Below are 17,608 nucleotides of genomic sequence, written 5' to 3'. Positions count from 1 at the left end.
ATCTGTTTTGATATTGAAACATGTGCTCCACTTCAGTTTGACCGGTCTGTATGAGACTGCAGGGATGCTATGTGAATTAATTTAAAACAGGACCTGAGTCTTTACATAACACTGCTCAGCAGGCAATAGGCATACTTATATTTGCCTAATGCTGTTTACCAGATTGAAAGTGTATGATGGACAGAGATGGGGTTGTTACTAAAAAAAAGTAATATATTACATATTACATATTACTTTAAAAAAAAGTAATATATTACACTACTTCGTTACTCTCTACATAAAGTAACTCGTTACTTTACTCGTTACTTTACTCGTTACTTTACTCGTTACTTTACTCGTTACTTTACTCGTTACTTTACTCGTTACTTTACTCGCATGGCCGGCCCGCCCCTCCCTACAGGCAGATCACGCAGACTGCTAAAGTTTCAAATGTTCTCTTTAGTTCAGTTTCCATTGTCGCATAAGACTGATCCAGATAGCTCTGACTATGGCTGTCCTCTGTCTCCTGCTCTCTGTATTTTGCGCAGTATATCTCTGAACGATGCGATGGTGATTCCACTGTGCAAATGGGCAACATTACCTCTACTATGAAGGATGCTACAAGCCTGTCCATCTCTGCTTTGGTTACCGGTCCTCCAAATTCTAATTTGTGCCGCTTCGGAGTCGGCGGCGGCGCACTCACAACATCCTCACTCTGGGTTCGGGGGTCCTTAGCTATTAGCTTCACCTTAGCATGTGTTCTTTGCAGGTGTTTGTTGAGGTTTGACGTGGTGTTTGCAGCAGTGGATAACAGCTTCTGGCCTGGACACAGTTTGCACCTCACCATCACATTCCTGTCTATTCTTCGGACGAACTCAAAATAATGGGCATACCTCCACCCCTCGAAAGTTATCGCTGACTCTGCCATGTTTATGCAGCACTGCACGTGGAGATGTGGACGCGCAAGTCGCGCAGATTACGTGCATATAAACCTGCGGCGGAAACCGCGTTACACCTAACTCTGATGATGGATAATACTTTCATTAAAAACAGGTTTCTGCTGTGTTAACTCTGGAGACCTAACATGTCATGTATCTTAATAGATGTTGTGCTCTTTAGTTGGGCATTGCATTACAGGATAATGTACTACAGTCTAATAATGTTCACGCAAGTCTGAGATTTAGCAGAGAAAACATCTTAAAGGTACATAAATATCAACTGTGAAGTCCATTTGGTGTTAGAATGTCTCAATAGTAACCATATTATTGTTACAATATAATGAAAAAATCATGTCCATACTTGCATTATAAAGTTGAGCCTGGACAGAGGCTTTGGTTGGGAGTAACCTGTGAAACCAGGTTGGTTTACATAATCAGGTTTATTATAAAAACAGGTTTATATCACTTCCCTGTCTGTTTGACACGTGGAGAGGTTTGTCTGGAGTGCCCTCTGCTTTAACTTGAGGCCTCAGTGGTGAGGTGGCTGTCTTTAGATGGAAATATATTATATAACTTGTTCCTCTCCAGAGAGAAATTAATGTCTGTCCCATTCTCCTTCCCTTGTTTTGAAAGAAATATAGGGAAAAGGATAAACTGTGACTTGTGTAATGGAAAACAGACTCTCTGTGCCTGGAATGTTTTTCTGTGTGGATTGGCTGATAACTACAGCTTTTAGTTTTCAATTGGAGTGATATGGATACAATTATTGTGTTTATATTTTCCCTCCAAGATATAATTGAGATTTGGTTTTTACAAGGGAAATTACAAAATAAAACCATATTATTTTACTAGACAAACAAAGAAGTTATATTCCTACCTGTGGCTGGGGGAAGAGTTATCAGGACCTTGCAGTGAAGCAAAAAGTGTCCTTTATTGCTTGGAAGAGATAGGCATGTCATTTGGAAGGAACACTGCAATTTAACTTCTATGTAAACATCCTATTTAAAGCTTATTTTCCAACATAAACAAACCACGTCAACAGCACATACTGCAGTGTGCCCATCTACTTCATTTCCCACTTGTTGAGTTTCTGATATCAAGTCATTTTTAGTATTGTGATACAAAGCTACAAGCAGGTTTTGTGAAAGAGACTGTATGAAAATGATAAGGGGAGAAAGGGGTCATACATGGGGTAGGGGTTTGTTATTTGTCCTTTTGTTGACCAGAATATTATCTGACTTTATTAAGAGAGCAATGGAGGGTGTATTTTCTACTTTGGATTTATTTTGTATCAGGTTTCGCTTGCCTCAGGGGCTATTTTATATTATTATTTGTTAGGATATGAATGTTTAAATTAGGGAACATGATCAAATTAACTGTACAGATCACTGTTTAGATATCATGACATTTGGGGAGGGAGAGTATTGGATTATTTCTATTAATTCAAAGATGGATCTAAAGAAAGTATTAGGGACTGGGGCAGGAAACGTATCGATCCCCAATAATTTCATTTCCTTGCAGTCCCTTCCCTGCATTTTCATTGTAAATCAATGCATCATAATGCCATCCATCTTTCTTATCATTCCTAATTATTTTCTTTACACGATAAGGTGAATAAATACATTATAGGCTCTTTCACACCAGAGTACTTTTCCCAGGAATAGTTCCGATAGTTCCTGGGATTTTGCGTTCACACCAAAAAGATCTTTTTTTTGCGAACCTTTTCACCCCTTTTCAGTCCCTGCTAGAGAGCAGGTACTTTCCTGGGAGAAAAAGGTTCCCATTTCTGATTGGCTGGGCGAATTGCAAACCACGCCCCGTAAAACTCCGAAAAGTTTTGTGAAGCCGCCATTGTATTTGCTGGCATTAGCCCAGCGCACCAACGGCGAGCGACTAACTTATGGCAACACAAACAAAAACATGGGAGCGGTGGAGATGAGGAGGTGTCGGCGTTCTGGCGATTTACTCGGAAGAACGCGTAAATCGCGTAAAAAGCAGCTGGGAGTCCCAGCAGCTTCTACTGAAGCCAACTCCGGGGACTTCCGGCCGGGGACTTCGGGTGGCAGTATACGCCGTGAAGTTGTTTGCGGCCTGCCAGTAAACCCAAAGCAGAAGAAGAAGAAGTGTCGTCAGTGGCTTCATTTGCCTAATCCTCCCTCAGGGACTTATTCCGGTGTGAACGCGATCTGCTCTTTAGTTCCGGGAACTAAAGAGTTCCGATGAATCGCTTTGGATAAAAGCGTCTAACAAGTCACATGTAAGTACGGCAAAGTACTTGGTGTGAAAGCGCCTAAAGATACCATTACTCATCTGTACCATGTATCACCTATTATCAGTGAGACTGTTGCCAGGAAGGACCACACTGTTGACTTATTACTTCCTTTATTGGCGACGACTGCTGGGTAAGACAAAGACACAGCCCCTGACAGTAATCAAAGCACAAGTACTTCAGCTGTTACTTTTGATGTCGACATGTTTGTAGAGAGTAAACAGCCAACAGCCTTGAAGCGGCAAACTTGACAAACGACTCCGACAAACTGTGTCATGTTTCCACCTGGGATGAGTAATGCCAACAGTTTTGTGGTCAAGGCTTGTCCTTACGATTGTGGACGTACCTGAACGCGCTTATGTTGCAGCAGTGTGGGTCCGACAAGGAGAAGCAGGGGCCAGAAACACAGTATTGTCAACTGATACGCTTTTAAATCCCATTGCCCTGCCTGTCAAATCGAGTAAAGAAACAAGTCCTCACTTGGTTTAACTGAAGGGATTAATCGTGCCCCCCCAACTCGATGTTTAAGTCATGAGATGAACAGCCTACTATGGATCGCCAAGACTCTAGATTTTATGGTGTAATTAGCAGATGAACTGTGATGCCAACACAGTGTGGTCCAGACCTCACAAAGGTCTCTATTGTGTGATTGCATGACTGTAAATCTTCAAGTGTTCTTTGTCACGCCACAGAGTTTGTTCACAGACTTGACCGACATCATCATCAACCCAGCAGATGAATGAGATGTTGTGGCCATTTGCAGCTTTGATAGCAACAGTGTTCCCTATACATCTTATCTGGAAAGTCACAAGGAGAGCAGAGTGGCGTGGAAATAAATGAAATGTTATTTCTTTCCCTTCTCACTGCTGACGTCTTCAGACAGTCATTAAATTAGCTATGCTGTATATAGCCTAATGCAAATGGAAAGTTTTGTCTCAATTTTGTTATATTTCCCACAGGAAGCAAAATGTTTGGCTTTTGTCATAAGGATTTCCTGATTGGACAGAATACTTCATTAGTCTGTGTAGGTCATCAGTTTAAAAGTTTGAAGAGCTTTTTAACCCAGAAGCACGGAAAAAACTAAAGTATCTCTGCTCCAGTAAGTTTGTAATCTCAAGGCAATCGTTAAATGCAGTAAATCAGCTTGCAGATCTAAGGTGCCCATCGTTTCTGTAACAGGGCTGTGATCAAGAGGATCTCTGTGTGAAATGATGCCTCCGATCACACTGCATTCTGACTGACACGCACTGCTCATTATTGACGCTTGGCAATGTTTTCAAGAACCGATCTCCCACTGCTCCCTGTCAGGCTTGAATAATTTGAGGCAAGGGCAACTCTGTATCAGAGGGAATAAGGTGACCCCTACTCTCCTTTAAGCACTTATCTCCTCTGCCAGTTCTGCTTCACTCACTCGTTTGAAATGATAATTGCTCCTTCCTGCGTGGCAAAGCTGACAAGTATTTGCACAAATGTTAAAAGGAGTTTGAATATTCCTATGTGAGCTTGGGATTACTCTTTAAGTGGTCGTATCTCAGATTATAGAGATGTGAGTGTGATTATATAGCATGTTGGGATGGATGTCAAAGCGACACAAGTCCTGTTGCTTACCTGTAGGTAACACAGAGGGATGAAGAGTCGGAGTTCATCACTACATTTTAATGACTGCCTTTGACTCACAGACAAGGCCGTGATGGGATCATGGAAACGTTGCACATAGTCTAGTTAACAATTAATACAAACCTGCCTGCTAGGTCAGGGTCATGCAAAGTCAATTAAGGCATATTCAATGTCCAGCCTTGTACCTGATTATCCTGTGAAAAGGCTGCTCAATGCAAAGAGCTGGAACAGTCAGTCCATGTTGTATTATGAATTATAATACCGTGATTATGAGCAGAGTACAACATCTGCTTTTCAAATTCACATTAAGATTGATTTCTAAGCGTACCTTGATTAACTCATTATTATTTTAAACTAGGATTATTTAAATGTTGTTGGAGTACATTGGTGAAATGGTTTTAAATCAAATCACACACACGACCCATCTCAGTAGCAGCGTCTCTCTTCAGGCAGTCGGGTATAAACAGTGCATTCGTATGCACCGTGCATTGGTGTAATGTATAACCGTCTTTTGTGAGTTCCTTTTTTTGTTCTTGTCTGTGGATGTGTGCTTCTATGTGAGGAAGAGTTCCACTGAGCCCAAGTATTACATTGTATTTTCATACATAACAATAAAGTAAAGCGGAACTTCCACTATATAACCTTTCACAAAGATGCTCTTTACTGAATACTGAATAAAACCCAGCAAAACAACACAGTTTACTTCCCTTTTCATCTTCGTATTTCCTGTTAGCCGTTACAGATAAAACTTGTTTCTGGTCTTTGGTGCAGATCTGAATCCAGAAGCAGATCAACATATTCTATAGCTATCTGTTGCTAAAATAAAAATGTGGAGTAAAGTGCAGCCCTGGCAGAACAATGCCATCACTGAGATATTTCTAGTTTAATAAGTATACTTTTTTTTGTCTGTTACGCTAAAAGAAAACTTTGATCCAAATCCACTTTTACCCAAAAGCTGTTTGAACCTCCAGTGAGTGACTCATTTCTGGGTCATGGGAAGTGTCTGGCTTATGACCTGAATTGCCTTCAGCTTCGTAGGAAGTTTTAATGCCTCTTGAGTAAATTCCCTATTTGTCATAAAGTATTTTCCTGTAATTAGTTCTTTGAAAGTCATCACCATTGGGTATTTGAATGCATCAGAGACATACCACAGCAGGATGCATTACAGCCAGTCATCAATACAAAGATGATTCGATGAATTATTAATAATACATGCAGGAAATGTCAGTATCCTCATATTATCACTCTGGGATCACACATGTTAATCAATAATTCAGGAAACGCTGTTGGTTTCAATTCCCAGAGACTCTTATATTACTGTCAGGATCTATATTATGTTATTTCCAGGAAATAATGTCCTGTATTGTCTGATTTTCAACTTTCTTGACGATAAACTAAAAAGCATTATGAAGTGCAATGAAGAAATATGTAATTTCATTTTGTAGTAGTTTTTTTAGATATATTTCTTCCTATCCGGATTCATCTTTTTACCAACATACATATTGCAAAGGATTGGAAAAATACCAAATTGATGTACCATGTTACGATGTATATAGTACCAGCGGCTTGCTATCATATAGGGTAGAACATTAGCATAAAGGAAATGGGACGTTAAATCAATGGCTCTTGATTAGCATAAGATCTGTTTCTTTAGTGCCAATTGTACAAATGTCCCTCTTTTTAACAGGAAGTCTGCCTTCAGGCATCAGTATCCTGAGTCTTTGGTGCACAGCTGTCCCATATTATAGATGTAAACGTTGGAACGTGCATACAGCTTTTTATTTGATCGCCCGTTAAAGTCTCTTCTGTTGTGTAATGACACAGAGTTCTCGGTTTGTTATACCTGCGGGGTAGAAATTATATTGGAGAAACAATATAAGAAACATTTTGTCTCTGTGGTTTCATTTTGTCTCCGTGTGTGTTTTTTCTGTAACTAAAAGGTGGAAGGAGAAGTCAAGCTGCTTTTGCTCACCTTCAACCATTAATGTCCTTTTCATTTCTTTACTTATCATGACATATTAAAAAAACATAACATGTTTACTTTTAGCAATTCATTTCCTGCCGTATATTAATTTGCTTTAAAAAAACAGAACTATGCCTGGCTGGAAAGATGTTTTTGTTAGGCCTGTATTGTGTTCAGCTTGATATGCTGATGCTGTCCATATTAAAAACTCCTCGAAGGCCTCTGTGAGAGGATATCCTGGAGATTTGTTTCTGATAGACGTATTACCTGTGAGCCGCTGTACATTCCTAAGAAAGCAATGAGCCATTTAAGCACCAGTATAGACACACTGAAGGTTTTACAGTTTATTTTTAACCTAGTCGTGATTTATTTAGGAGTCTGCGTTTTTGGGGCTGGGAGCAGTCTGCCCAACTGAACCCTTCTTTTTTATTCCCCCCTGTCCCATTTTCTTGTGGACTGGTTGAGAGGAAGTGTTGTAGACCTACCCATTTTGACACAAAGTACTGTATATAGCGCTGTATTTTATAGACTTATAAAAAACAACGTTCAACCCCTGACTTGAAGGTTTAGGATTCAAAAGTTAAAGGTTAGCTAACAACGTATGAACACTTGTTTTGGTTGTACATTATGTCATAATGACTAAATTGTCAGTTACAGTGCATACAGAGTTAAACAAAGATATAGCTGTTAACATAATATACAGTTTTCTGTTCATTCAGTTGAGAGACGGACCCAGGTCGTGCTATAGTTAGCTAGCTCGTTTGACACCAGGGCCCTTTCTCATTTCACAAGTTTCCCCACCTCGACTCCCCTCCTCGACTCCCCTCCCCGTGTCTTAGTCCCACCCACAGGAGATGCGAGCGGAGGAGTCGAGGAGGGGAACCGAGGAGAGAGGAGTGGAAGCAGCAGGCGGTTAGAGAAATGAGAAATCCTCTCCTCTGAGCAGTCATTTTAAAGAGACATCCATTAATGATGACAGGAGGCACAGCAGCCCTCTGTCTGATGGACAGATCTGTTCATGACGGCTTATATATTTACTTTTAATTAATTCACAGTGCGGTATAATGAGACAATAACAGGCTACAGATGCGGACATATACACACACGTATATATTTATATATATATTTATATAAATATATACAATTTCAGAATCAAATAAGTATGAGAGCACTCTCATAATAACGTAACACTATCAGAGACTGGATATATTTTAACTGCACTGTTGCCGGAAATACATCCGTGGAGGATCCGCGGACTGGCGCGGAGGACCCATCAGTGTATCCTCGATCATAGCTCCTCCAGAGAGCCTCCTCGATGCTCGATCCTCGGTCCTCGAAGTGCATTTAGAGAAATGAGATGTCCTTCAACATGGTGCACTGAAATCCATTTCCGGGTCACTAGCAAAGGTCTGAGGAGTCGAGGAGTCGAGGAGGGGTAATTAGTGTAATGAGAAAGGGCCCAGGGCTAAAAAGGTGTAAGAGGTTGGTTAGCATCTCTAATAAGACGATGAAAGTTATAACCTTTTCATGTTGTGTCATCTCAGGTTGCTTGCTTATGCTATCCATGTGTACACCCAGTTTTAGTTTCTAATTTGTTCAGAGTTGTGGGTAATTCCTGTGGGAACTGGCTTCGAGCTAGCTATGGTAGCTGTTGATGATTAGCATGGTGAGAACATCCAAACTCGTATCTGCTTGGTAACAAAAGTAATGTAAATATGAACTATCTACTAAGTTATCGAGTTTTGCAGAGTTGTTATAACTCGTAACATTTTTCTGGTGACTTGTTCAACACTGCTTCAATATTTAATGTATCATTCAATACAAATTCAGCAATAGAAATACACTTTGAAACAAGTGAAAGGACAGGGATATTAACAAGCTAAAGTTATTTTATAATAACTATACTTAACATAAAAGATAAAATGTTCTAAAATGAACAAACATCTAAGCGTCATTTAATAGCTAAACATTGTAAACATAGATTTTTTTTTTAGATAAAATGGTTTACCTTCCCCCCCTGCCATCCCCTCGTTTGAATTCAAACCAATCATGCGCTGCGCTCTCAGCTAAGCAGCCTGCGATAAGTGAGAGTTATAATGGCCGGCACAGCAAGGAGCCTCTGCCTCGTCAGTCACCTACTGAGGTCTTTTCTGCTCCACACAATAGCACCATAAATCTTCCTGAATAGTAACCTACACCCATGTTGTTTTTAGGGTCAGACGTGGAACAAAAATCAACTCTAGTGTCAGACAAGGACAAATCTGAGACCCTAGGAAAACAAACCCGTGTTTTCTTTTTTATAAATTGGTTGGGAGCAGTTACTGATATATTTTGTATAAGTGACCCTTAAACTTGGCAAAAACACAGAAGTTTCAAATGTGATTGCAGTTACTCAATTAAATAAGCTTTTAAAGCTCTTTCACTTTGGATTTAGATGTACTCATGATACTGTTAATGGATTGGACGTCGGCCTAATCGAGCCTCATGTCGAGTTCTCTGATTGAGCTCCCATCACAAGGTCCCGCCGCTGATTATCTCCGTAAGTGCTTCAGTCTGTGCCAAAGACCAAGTGAGAGACAAGTCACTTTGCAGGGATGACTTATTGGGATCTGGTTGAGGAGCACAAAGCCCCATCGTTTACACAAAGCTAGCCAAATTGTTAGCGTTCATGCTGCTCCCTATACAGTGAACTTGCCTTGACCTGGCCGTGTGTATGGTCCAAAGTGTCTGTCACATCCTCTCTCACTAAACAGATGCAGGTATTAAATAGGGAGCCTCCAGGGAGGTTCACAAGGTTAATGAATCTGTAGCCTTAAGCAATATGGCTCCAGATTCACCCTTCATGGATACAAGAAGCAGCAGACCCTCTCCTAGACGAGCAGATGGGTCCTGTGGCACCGAGCGTCGTGGGTCGCCTGTACTGAAACAGCTCCAGATGAATAGAGCTCTAATACTAGTCTTACAATATTTGCTTCTAATAAGATCACTTTCTTTGGTTGAGTACTTAATAATAATAATAATTGATTACATTTATGTAGCGCCTTTCAAGAGACCCAAGGCCGACTACTTGCTGTCAAATTTAAGATTGAATGCTTATTAATATTTCATACTTTCTCTTCAGGTCTATTCTGCGTTTTTCTTCAGGATGGATTAGGACACTACATGACTAATTTGACAAACAAGCATGTACTTGTGACATGGTATAAAGGGGAACAAGTAAAGAAAACGGGATAAGTGCGCCATTACAGCAGTTTACTTGCCCCTCATGCCCTTGCTAAGCCTCAGATCTGTCTCTGGGGTTGAGGAACATCCATCTTGTCCTTTCAGTTGCTGGCCTCATTGCGGGCTTCACACCCATGAGTCATCCTGTATTTTGGATTCCCCAGATACCTTTACTTTCCCAGAGTGCTTTAGGGGCCTCTTTATATTGACATAACTCGTATGAGCCAAGTTTTTTGTTTGTTTCAAAGTACTTTGTCACTGTGAGCAGGCACCTGAGAGACGTGTTCAAGTTAAAGAGACTACAGATTTGTTTTTTTTGTAGGACTTGGGTGATATACTCCAAACATGTTTACTTAGGAGCCTTACTTGGTTTGTACAAGTAACTTCACAACTGAGCACCAGCCTGTCCTGTTTTCATAATGATCATATATTTGATATTTTAGAACATTCAAAGGACCAAATCAATATTATGTTTGCCATTCATTCAACAAGCTTTTTCTTCATCATAGAGAATACAACCCAACTAGAAATTGCTACTCTTAATCAGTCAGTTTGAAGATGAAATGTTAAAAAACTTGTAAAATACAATTTTACAAAAACTATTTCCGCAAACAATCACCACAGTTGACAGTTAATTGTACCATAAGAAAGATATATAAACCTGAGGGCAATGTCTGCACTGGAGCCATTGTACTTATTGCACTTGAATGAATATATTTACGATTTAACGATTGTATTTATTTAGGTGTCATGTGGAACTAGTTTAAATTAACTTGTTACAAAAGATTCCATTGGATTGCTTGTGTTTGCTCGTATTGCAAGTGAGGGGTCATTCAAGGCCTTAACACTTTCTGTGAACTTATCCACAACTCATCATTTGTTATCTGGTGTCCGTAGTGACCATTTATAACATCTCGTCTAGACAATATGGCTGTGTGCATGGCGACCACTATCACTTGGGCACCAAAGTTCAATGCAGTGTTGAGATATTTATGCATGCAATACTGTTCCACAGAATTGGCCATTAAGTGTCCTAATTTATCAAAGTGCTAGCTCGCCCCCTAAAAGCACCCCTCTGTCTTTTGATTAAACATTGAAAAACCTCTAGAGTTGCAGAAGGATAAGCCCTGAGAACATGGAGACCTGGGGGGGTGGGGGGTGTGTGACACACGCTGGGCTGCCATGCTTGTTGTTGCAGTCTCAGCAGGCGTAAAACTGAACAGCCGAGAAGGAAGGAGATATTACACAATCATGAACGGGTGTTTCAGCCTCCCACTCAGCGAGAGTAGCAGCACGAACCAAAGCAGGCTCGTAGGGAAGGAAAGATTGACACGGACATATTGGTGGTTGAGACCCAGGGGGTGGACAGAGACAAGGTTGTGACAGCAAGGCACAGATGCAGAGATCAAAGGAAAAGTCAGTAAAACCAAACCAAACCAAACCAAACCAAACCAATCTACTCGCTTTTGCAAAGGTGAGACAAATGACCCTACACCTACCTACAAAAATGCCAGTTACCCAGTCATTATGCAAGATGGACAGCTTGCTGGTGAACTACAATCTGTGTGCTACCACCCATCAATTCAACAAAACACACCATCTGCTAATTTAGCATGGAGCCATAGGTGTGTTAGCCAACTAGCCAAGTTGTAGTCTTTGCAGTGGAAGGTAGCGGAGAGACGCACTTGTAAATCCCTTTTGATCCTGCATTTTGTTGTTGAACGACCATGTTGTGCAGAAATTGTGTTTCCCAGCAGGGCATTTTCTCAGCAGACAACCTGGGGCCACTAACTGAGCCCCCGTTAGTCTTGGATTTATTAGCTACCGTAAATATTTGAATGAGGTCCTGTGGGAGTTGTTGCAGTGATGCAAGCTCTCAACCAGAGACACCATGTGCTCTCTGGTGTTTACTTTCTAAACGTCACCACCTATGTGGGAGCTCAGGGGGAGGCGTCCTGCGCTGTCGGGATATAAGGAGTAGTGAGTCCAGTTCTATCACAGGAGCAAGCTATGCTGTGTTTACTGACTGCAGCTGTTTCATGTGTATGATCCACACACGTGTTGGTAGATCCACAACTCTGGCCTACAGCTAAATCATAAATAAATACTATTTACGTGGTAGAGAAGTTCATTTCCCCTTCAGAATAAATGTAGCTCCAACTGTACTTTGTGTTTAGCACTAATTAGCAAATGTTAGCACGTTCACATGTGGTTCACATCGTAAAACATGACACTCTTTAAACAACATTTTATCATTGCCATATCATGTTGGTGTATTAACAATTAAACATAAGCATTTAATTTACACTATTTAAATGGTTTCAACACTTTAATTTACTTCTCCAACTTCACGGTTTGGTTCACTCCCCGGTTTCATAGCATCTTTTTGGGCCAGAGTAAATAGCTGTTTACAGGCAAGAAATCCGTACTAAAACAGTTAAATGGACAAAGTAACTAGTTAGTGAATATGGATCATTAAATAGCTTAAGAGTAACATAGGTTGTGTTGGTGTTGGAGACCAAAAAGGAGAACAAATTGGATCTGCCGAGTGGCCGTAAACATGACTCCAAATAAAGGCTAATGTAGCTTCGTAACTAACTAGTTCACCATACAAACTAAAATCTTTCGATGTGATGTTTACAGCTGGTTTGCGCTTTCTTTATGTGGCCAAAAAATGTGACACTGCTTGTTTAAGAACTATACCAAAACACAATTGTCCAGTTTATTTTAATCAGAAAGCTATACAGCTTAATATGTCCTGTGTAGTACCGTTTTCAAGTGTTCTCCAAGAAAGACAATCCCCTACTTAATAAAATAAAATCCCATTATACATCTACATGGGACCTTATCTGCACGCTCACATTGAGGCCAATCGAAGTCAGAGAGCAGATGTGTTCATTGCGCCTCTTTGAGACAAATTACAGAGATGTCTTGGGAGTCACTGTTCTTTCATTTATTTCCCCACATAGCCACACAATTAGAGCCAAGCCGCCATATTATCTTCTTAGGGATCTCTCTCATGATTGTTGATGACGGCGTAATTAAATACAGGGATTAAAAAGGATTCTGACATGTGTTTTATCTCACAGAAAAACTTGATGGGCTGCTGTGCGAGTTGGACGTTCACTTAGTTTTTAAAGATTTGTGAAAGACTGTTTGGTTAGCACATGATGTGTGTGTTCGTATTGGCTGGCTGGTGGTCTGAATGGTTTCTGAGTTTTCTTCGGCAGTTTGGTTAAAGAGTAAACAGTTGAAGCCTAAATATTTGTGTTTGTCATCAAAGCTGTAGATGAAGCCATCAGTGTGCTAAAGTTGCAGGACAGAGATTAAACCATGATAAAAAAATGTTAACTTTTGATTGCTTGATTTGTTGTTTGCAGTAAATTCAAACCATCCCACAGAACGAACCTCGAACAGCTGTATCAGTTCTTGTGCATTTGTAGGTTATAGCGTCAGAAGTTGGATATGGATCTGTTACTCTCGCTCCATTTCATGCTTTTACATGTTCTTGGATCATACATAAAGAAACAACCTCTCTCTCTTCTCTCCGCAGATCCAAAATGACTTTTACTAAATGGCCACTGGTCGGAGCTTAGTGCTGATCCGTCGGAGAGCACTATGAGAAGATGACAACAAGCAGGATTTAATCCAGAAAGGATTCCTCATCTCTGTGCTAAGAGTCAACTAACTGAGTGTAAGGACCACTGGGAGTACAAGAATCAAGTCAAGGACACGCTTACTCCCCCTCAGCCTGCAGGAAGATGGGAGTGAGAGAATAAAGCTCTGTGGAGTCAAGAGGAGCTTAATGAATTCTAAGGAATCTTAAAAACAGAGGATCAGGCAACCATGTGGACACTAGCTGCGACTGTCCACTGTCTCCTGGCTGCTGCGATGCTATTGGCTAGCTGCCTCCAATCGCTGATGGCCACTGAGGACGACGTCACACCGCGCATCAGTTTCTCCTACAGTAAGTTTGAATAATTATTAACAATTTTTATATTTCTTGTTATTATCGCCCACTAACAAGCCCCTCCCCTGAAAACTATTGTCCAACTACAGCTTCAAGGCATTGCAGGTTTGTCATGCTTTGGTTTTCTTAATGTGGTGAAAAGAATTGCGTAGTAAGAGTGATATCTTTTTTATAGTTTGGAGGAAGATTTCTTTATTTATCCTTTAAAAAAGATATGCGAAAATGTGAAGACTGGAATTAAGATTGGATTATTCTGCTCTAATGTAAGATTCCCAGTCCATCTAACTAGCCAGTTAGTTAAACAAATATCAGTCTGAACTTATAGTTATTGTTCAATGTACAAAAACCAAGTTCCACACTGCAAAAAAAGTATTTTTATTTCCATGTCCTCAAATGGTGAAGGTGCTGACTTTTTGCCTACAAAGTGAAACTTTCCCCTCCCCCAATTGCATATGTATGACCCTGTCTGGGGTTGTTTTTTAAAAGACCTGTACACCTTATTGGTCTTATTTCCAACAATCTCATTAAAGCTAACGTCATCCTAATACGCTTGTCAACAACACTGAGAACATGCCATCCATCAACATTGCTGTTAAAATTAGGTAGCCTCAATTTGTCTATCTGTACATGCAGCACTTACTTAAGGCGGTGGGGTTTAACAGTCTGTCACTCCACATTAAATAACCACATTTAGACCAATGGTGAAAAAAAAGACAACAACCACAGCTTCAACAAATTTGCAGTGAAACACCCTCTGACATGTCACAGAGACCACAGGTGCCTTCAGGCTCACATGTACACATGCCAACTTGAAGAAACAACAAACTTACAACACAATTATAAGTTTGTGCCCTGAAGGTGTCTTTAAATATTAAAGTAGCTGTCACTATGCATGGAATTCACTGTGTGTTTGTTTTTTTACCCCGAGCTATGACACATTATTGGGGTGAAATATGCATGGCCTGGGTGAAGAAAACAATTTGGGGCCCTGTGAGTATTCTTAGACTGCCTTCATGCTTTCAAAAGCATTCATATTTCCCAAATGTTTGACTAGCAATTGAACTTGTGTTGCACAACTATATGCAACAAGTTATCCCAGAAATATAAACCTAATGTCTCTCCTGGCAACTCCACTGATTGACTGGAGGACCTTTTTTCACCTGACTTCATCATTGCATGTAATTACTCGCTGCAGCACTCCTGTTATTATAATGACTGTGGATTAGGCTTCTATAAGATAAAACATTGTGCTGTTTTCACTATTTGCTCAGCTAACAGCTTTTTCGTAATTGATTGATGCATTATGGGAGCTTATGACAAATGAGGGGACAAAGAAAAAGGTTGCTGTTTGGATGCGGCGCACAGTGGAAAATTGACTGGGACCGCTTAACACCTATTTTTTACCATCCTTCATTGCAACTTTTAGAAAAGGACAGTTCACGAATTGATTTTTAAATGAGCTCCGTGGCTCCTACAAGATATTTTTATCCTGTCTTGACTTTGTGTTTGCTACACTGCTCATACAAGAAAATGTGCCGATCCAGCAGCAACCAAAGTACAGGCTTACACGGATGAAGGCGTGTGTCAGCTCCTGTAAACACTACCTGTCTGAATTTGAAGTTCCTCCCACTGAAAACAACAATCTGATGCATGTTTTTTTCCCCTCCTCAGCTAACTCACTGAGACATCATGCAGTTATACACATCTCAAATTGGCATCGCTCATACCCAAAAAACAACCTTTCAAATACTTGAGCCTTTTAACTTGTCTCTCAAAGAGCTAAATGGATTAAATTGGCCCAAGGCTGGTTCCTAGCAACTGAGTGTTTTGCAAACCACTGATGTTTCTTTTTTCTTTGCTTTGCTTTGCTCCATTCAGCAGTCATAATCTAAATGTCATGTATTTTGACGGCGGCAGTTTGAGATTCTCTCAACTGGAGAGCATAAGTGGTATAGTGTGAGACTTGCTTTTTCAGCTGATAAAACAGTGTAGAAAATCGTATTTAAATGTCACTGACGCCGATTGTAACCTAATTATTAAGGGTACAGCTTTACATAAACCGGGTCTGCAGAATCACTGACATGCTTAACGTTTCGTATATAAAACCAGCCTCAATTCAACTCGCACCATTGAAGCAACACATGTAAAGCAGGTCACTGTTTTAAACATCCAGTGTGGTTTGTATAGTCTGTAAGAAAAGGGCGACCTGGCTGTTTTCTCTCGAGGGGACCCTTGCCTCAACATGGCCTGTTTCCTGGAAAGGCGTCCTTTTTCTTTTGTCCTCGTTCCCTCTCCTCCTGCTCATTCCTTCTCTCCTAATGAGCAGGCTAATCCCTCATGTGTAGTGAGTGGAGGTTTTTGTGGTTGCTGCAGTGGGAGAGCCTTGTCTGTTTTTCATTAGGGCTCTTGTGCAGAGAGACGGCACAAAGGATCATGGGACTTAAAGCAGCAAGCATCGGTTAGGCATGCGGCATGTATCGCTGTTGGTTATCAAAAACTTTTCAGGCAGGATGTTACTGTCTTTCTCCAGATATGAGTGGAGGAGATGATTTATTTGTCCTCTTTTCTTTTTCTTTCCCTTGGAACAAGAGGGAGAAATTCAAGCTCTGCACTTATTAAGAACAGTTTACATTAATGAGCTGGTTGGCAGCCTCCGTGATTTCTCTCTTTTTCTTTTTAGCACATGAACTGTATTGTATGTCGCCCTGATTCTGGTTCCTCTTAAATCAACAGTTTGACATTTTGGGAAATATGATAATTTGCATTCATGCCAAAAGTAAGATGAGATGATAGATACCACTCTGATGTCTGTGTGTTAAATATGAAACCACAGACAGCAGCTTAGTTTAGAATTTAAGACTGGCTGTAGATTTAGATTTACCATACAGACATGAGAGCGTATTTCCCAAGTATTCCTTTTATTAATCAGCTACATTTACTCCAGTGTTGTTTAGATATATAGTTCCTCTGATAAATTAGAAATCATCCTATTTTATATATTCCTCTAATCAGGTGTCTTTGTGTAATTTGGGGTATAGATAACCTTTTTAATATCCTTTATTCTGCATGCCTTTTTTTCTTCCATCAAACTGGGGTGATTTAGAACAATCAGCATTAAGAATCCTTAAGGTTCATTAATAACTTACTTTGATTTCAATCATATTTAATTAACAGTTGTATAATAATTGACATGGTTACCTGGAAGAGAAAAGGCATTGTACACAACAAAGCCTGATTTCAGACCTACAATATCACAATAGGCCTCCTCTGTCAGTCAGTATCAACACGGTATGTATGTAATGTACTGAAGGTATAACAAAGGAAATATCCAGACAAGAAGTCTCAGTACTTTCATACTGGATGCGAGCAAAGAAGCAAACCGACGCCCCTTTTTTCGGCATAGCTACCCAGCATGCTGTGTATGCTCCGTGGACCCTGTGTCCTTTCTCGTTTACGTTTGGTTCATGTTTGGAGAATATTGTGCGCTTTCTCTCATGCATGCTAATCCGGTGACCTTGGCAGTGTGTGGGTTTGCAGTGCAGAAACAGAGGAGGGGCAGCCAGAGGGGGGGGTCAGTCAAAATGCTCGTGACATGCTCCGATGCCCACCTAAAACCCTGCAGAGGACACGCCCCCTGATCCTGAAAGAAA

General features: G+C 40.5%; 1 protein-coding gene across 2 annotated transcripts in view; it reads left to right on the top strand.

Annotated features, from left to right (window-relative positions):
- Nucleotides 1–17,608, top strand: part of LOC117471481 (semaphorin-4B-like) — a 65,234-nt gene that overhangs the window by 15,434 nt on the left and 32,192 nt on the right. For both annotated transcript variants that reach the window (XM_034116537.1, XM_034116538.1), the window contains exon 2: nt 13,542–13,955. In XM_034116537.1, the coding sequence (XP_033972428.1) occupies nt 13,835–13,955 (121 nt within the window). In that variant the 5' untranslated portion in view covers nt 13,542–13,834. The remainder of the gene's footprint in view (nt 1–13,541; nt 13,956–17,608) is intronic.

Source organism: Trematomus bernacchii, unplaced genomic scaffold, assembly GCF_902827165.1.
Source record: "Trematomus bernacchii unplaced genomic scaffold, fTreBer1.1, whole genome shotgun sequence".
NCBI lineage: Eukaryota > Metazoa > Chordata > Actinopteri > Perciformes > Nototheniidae > Trematomus > Trematomus bernacchii.
This window is presented reverse-complemented; position numbering and strand designations above follow the sequence as displayed.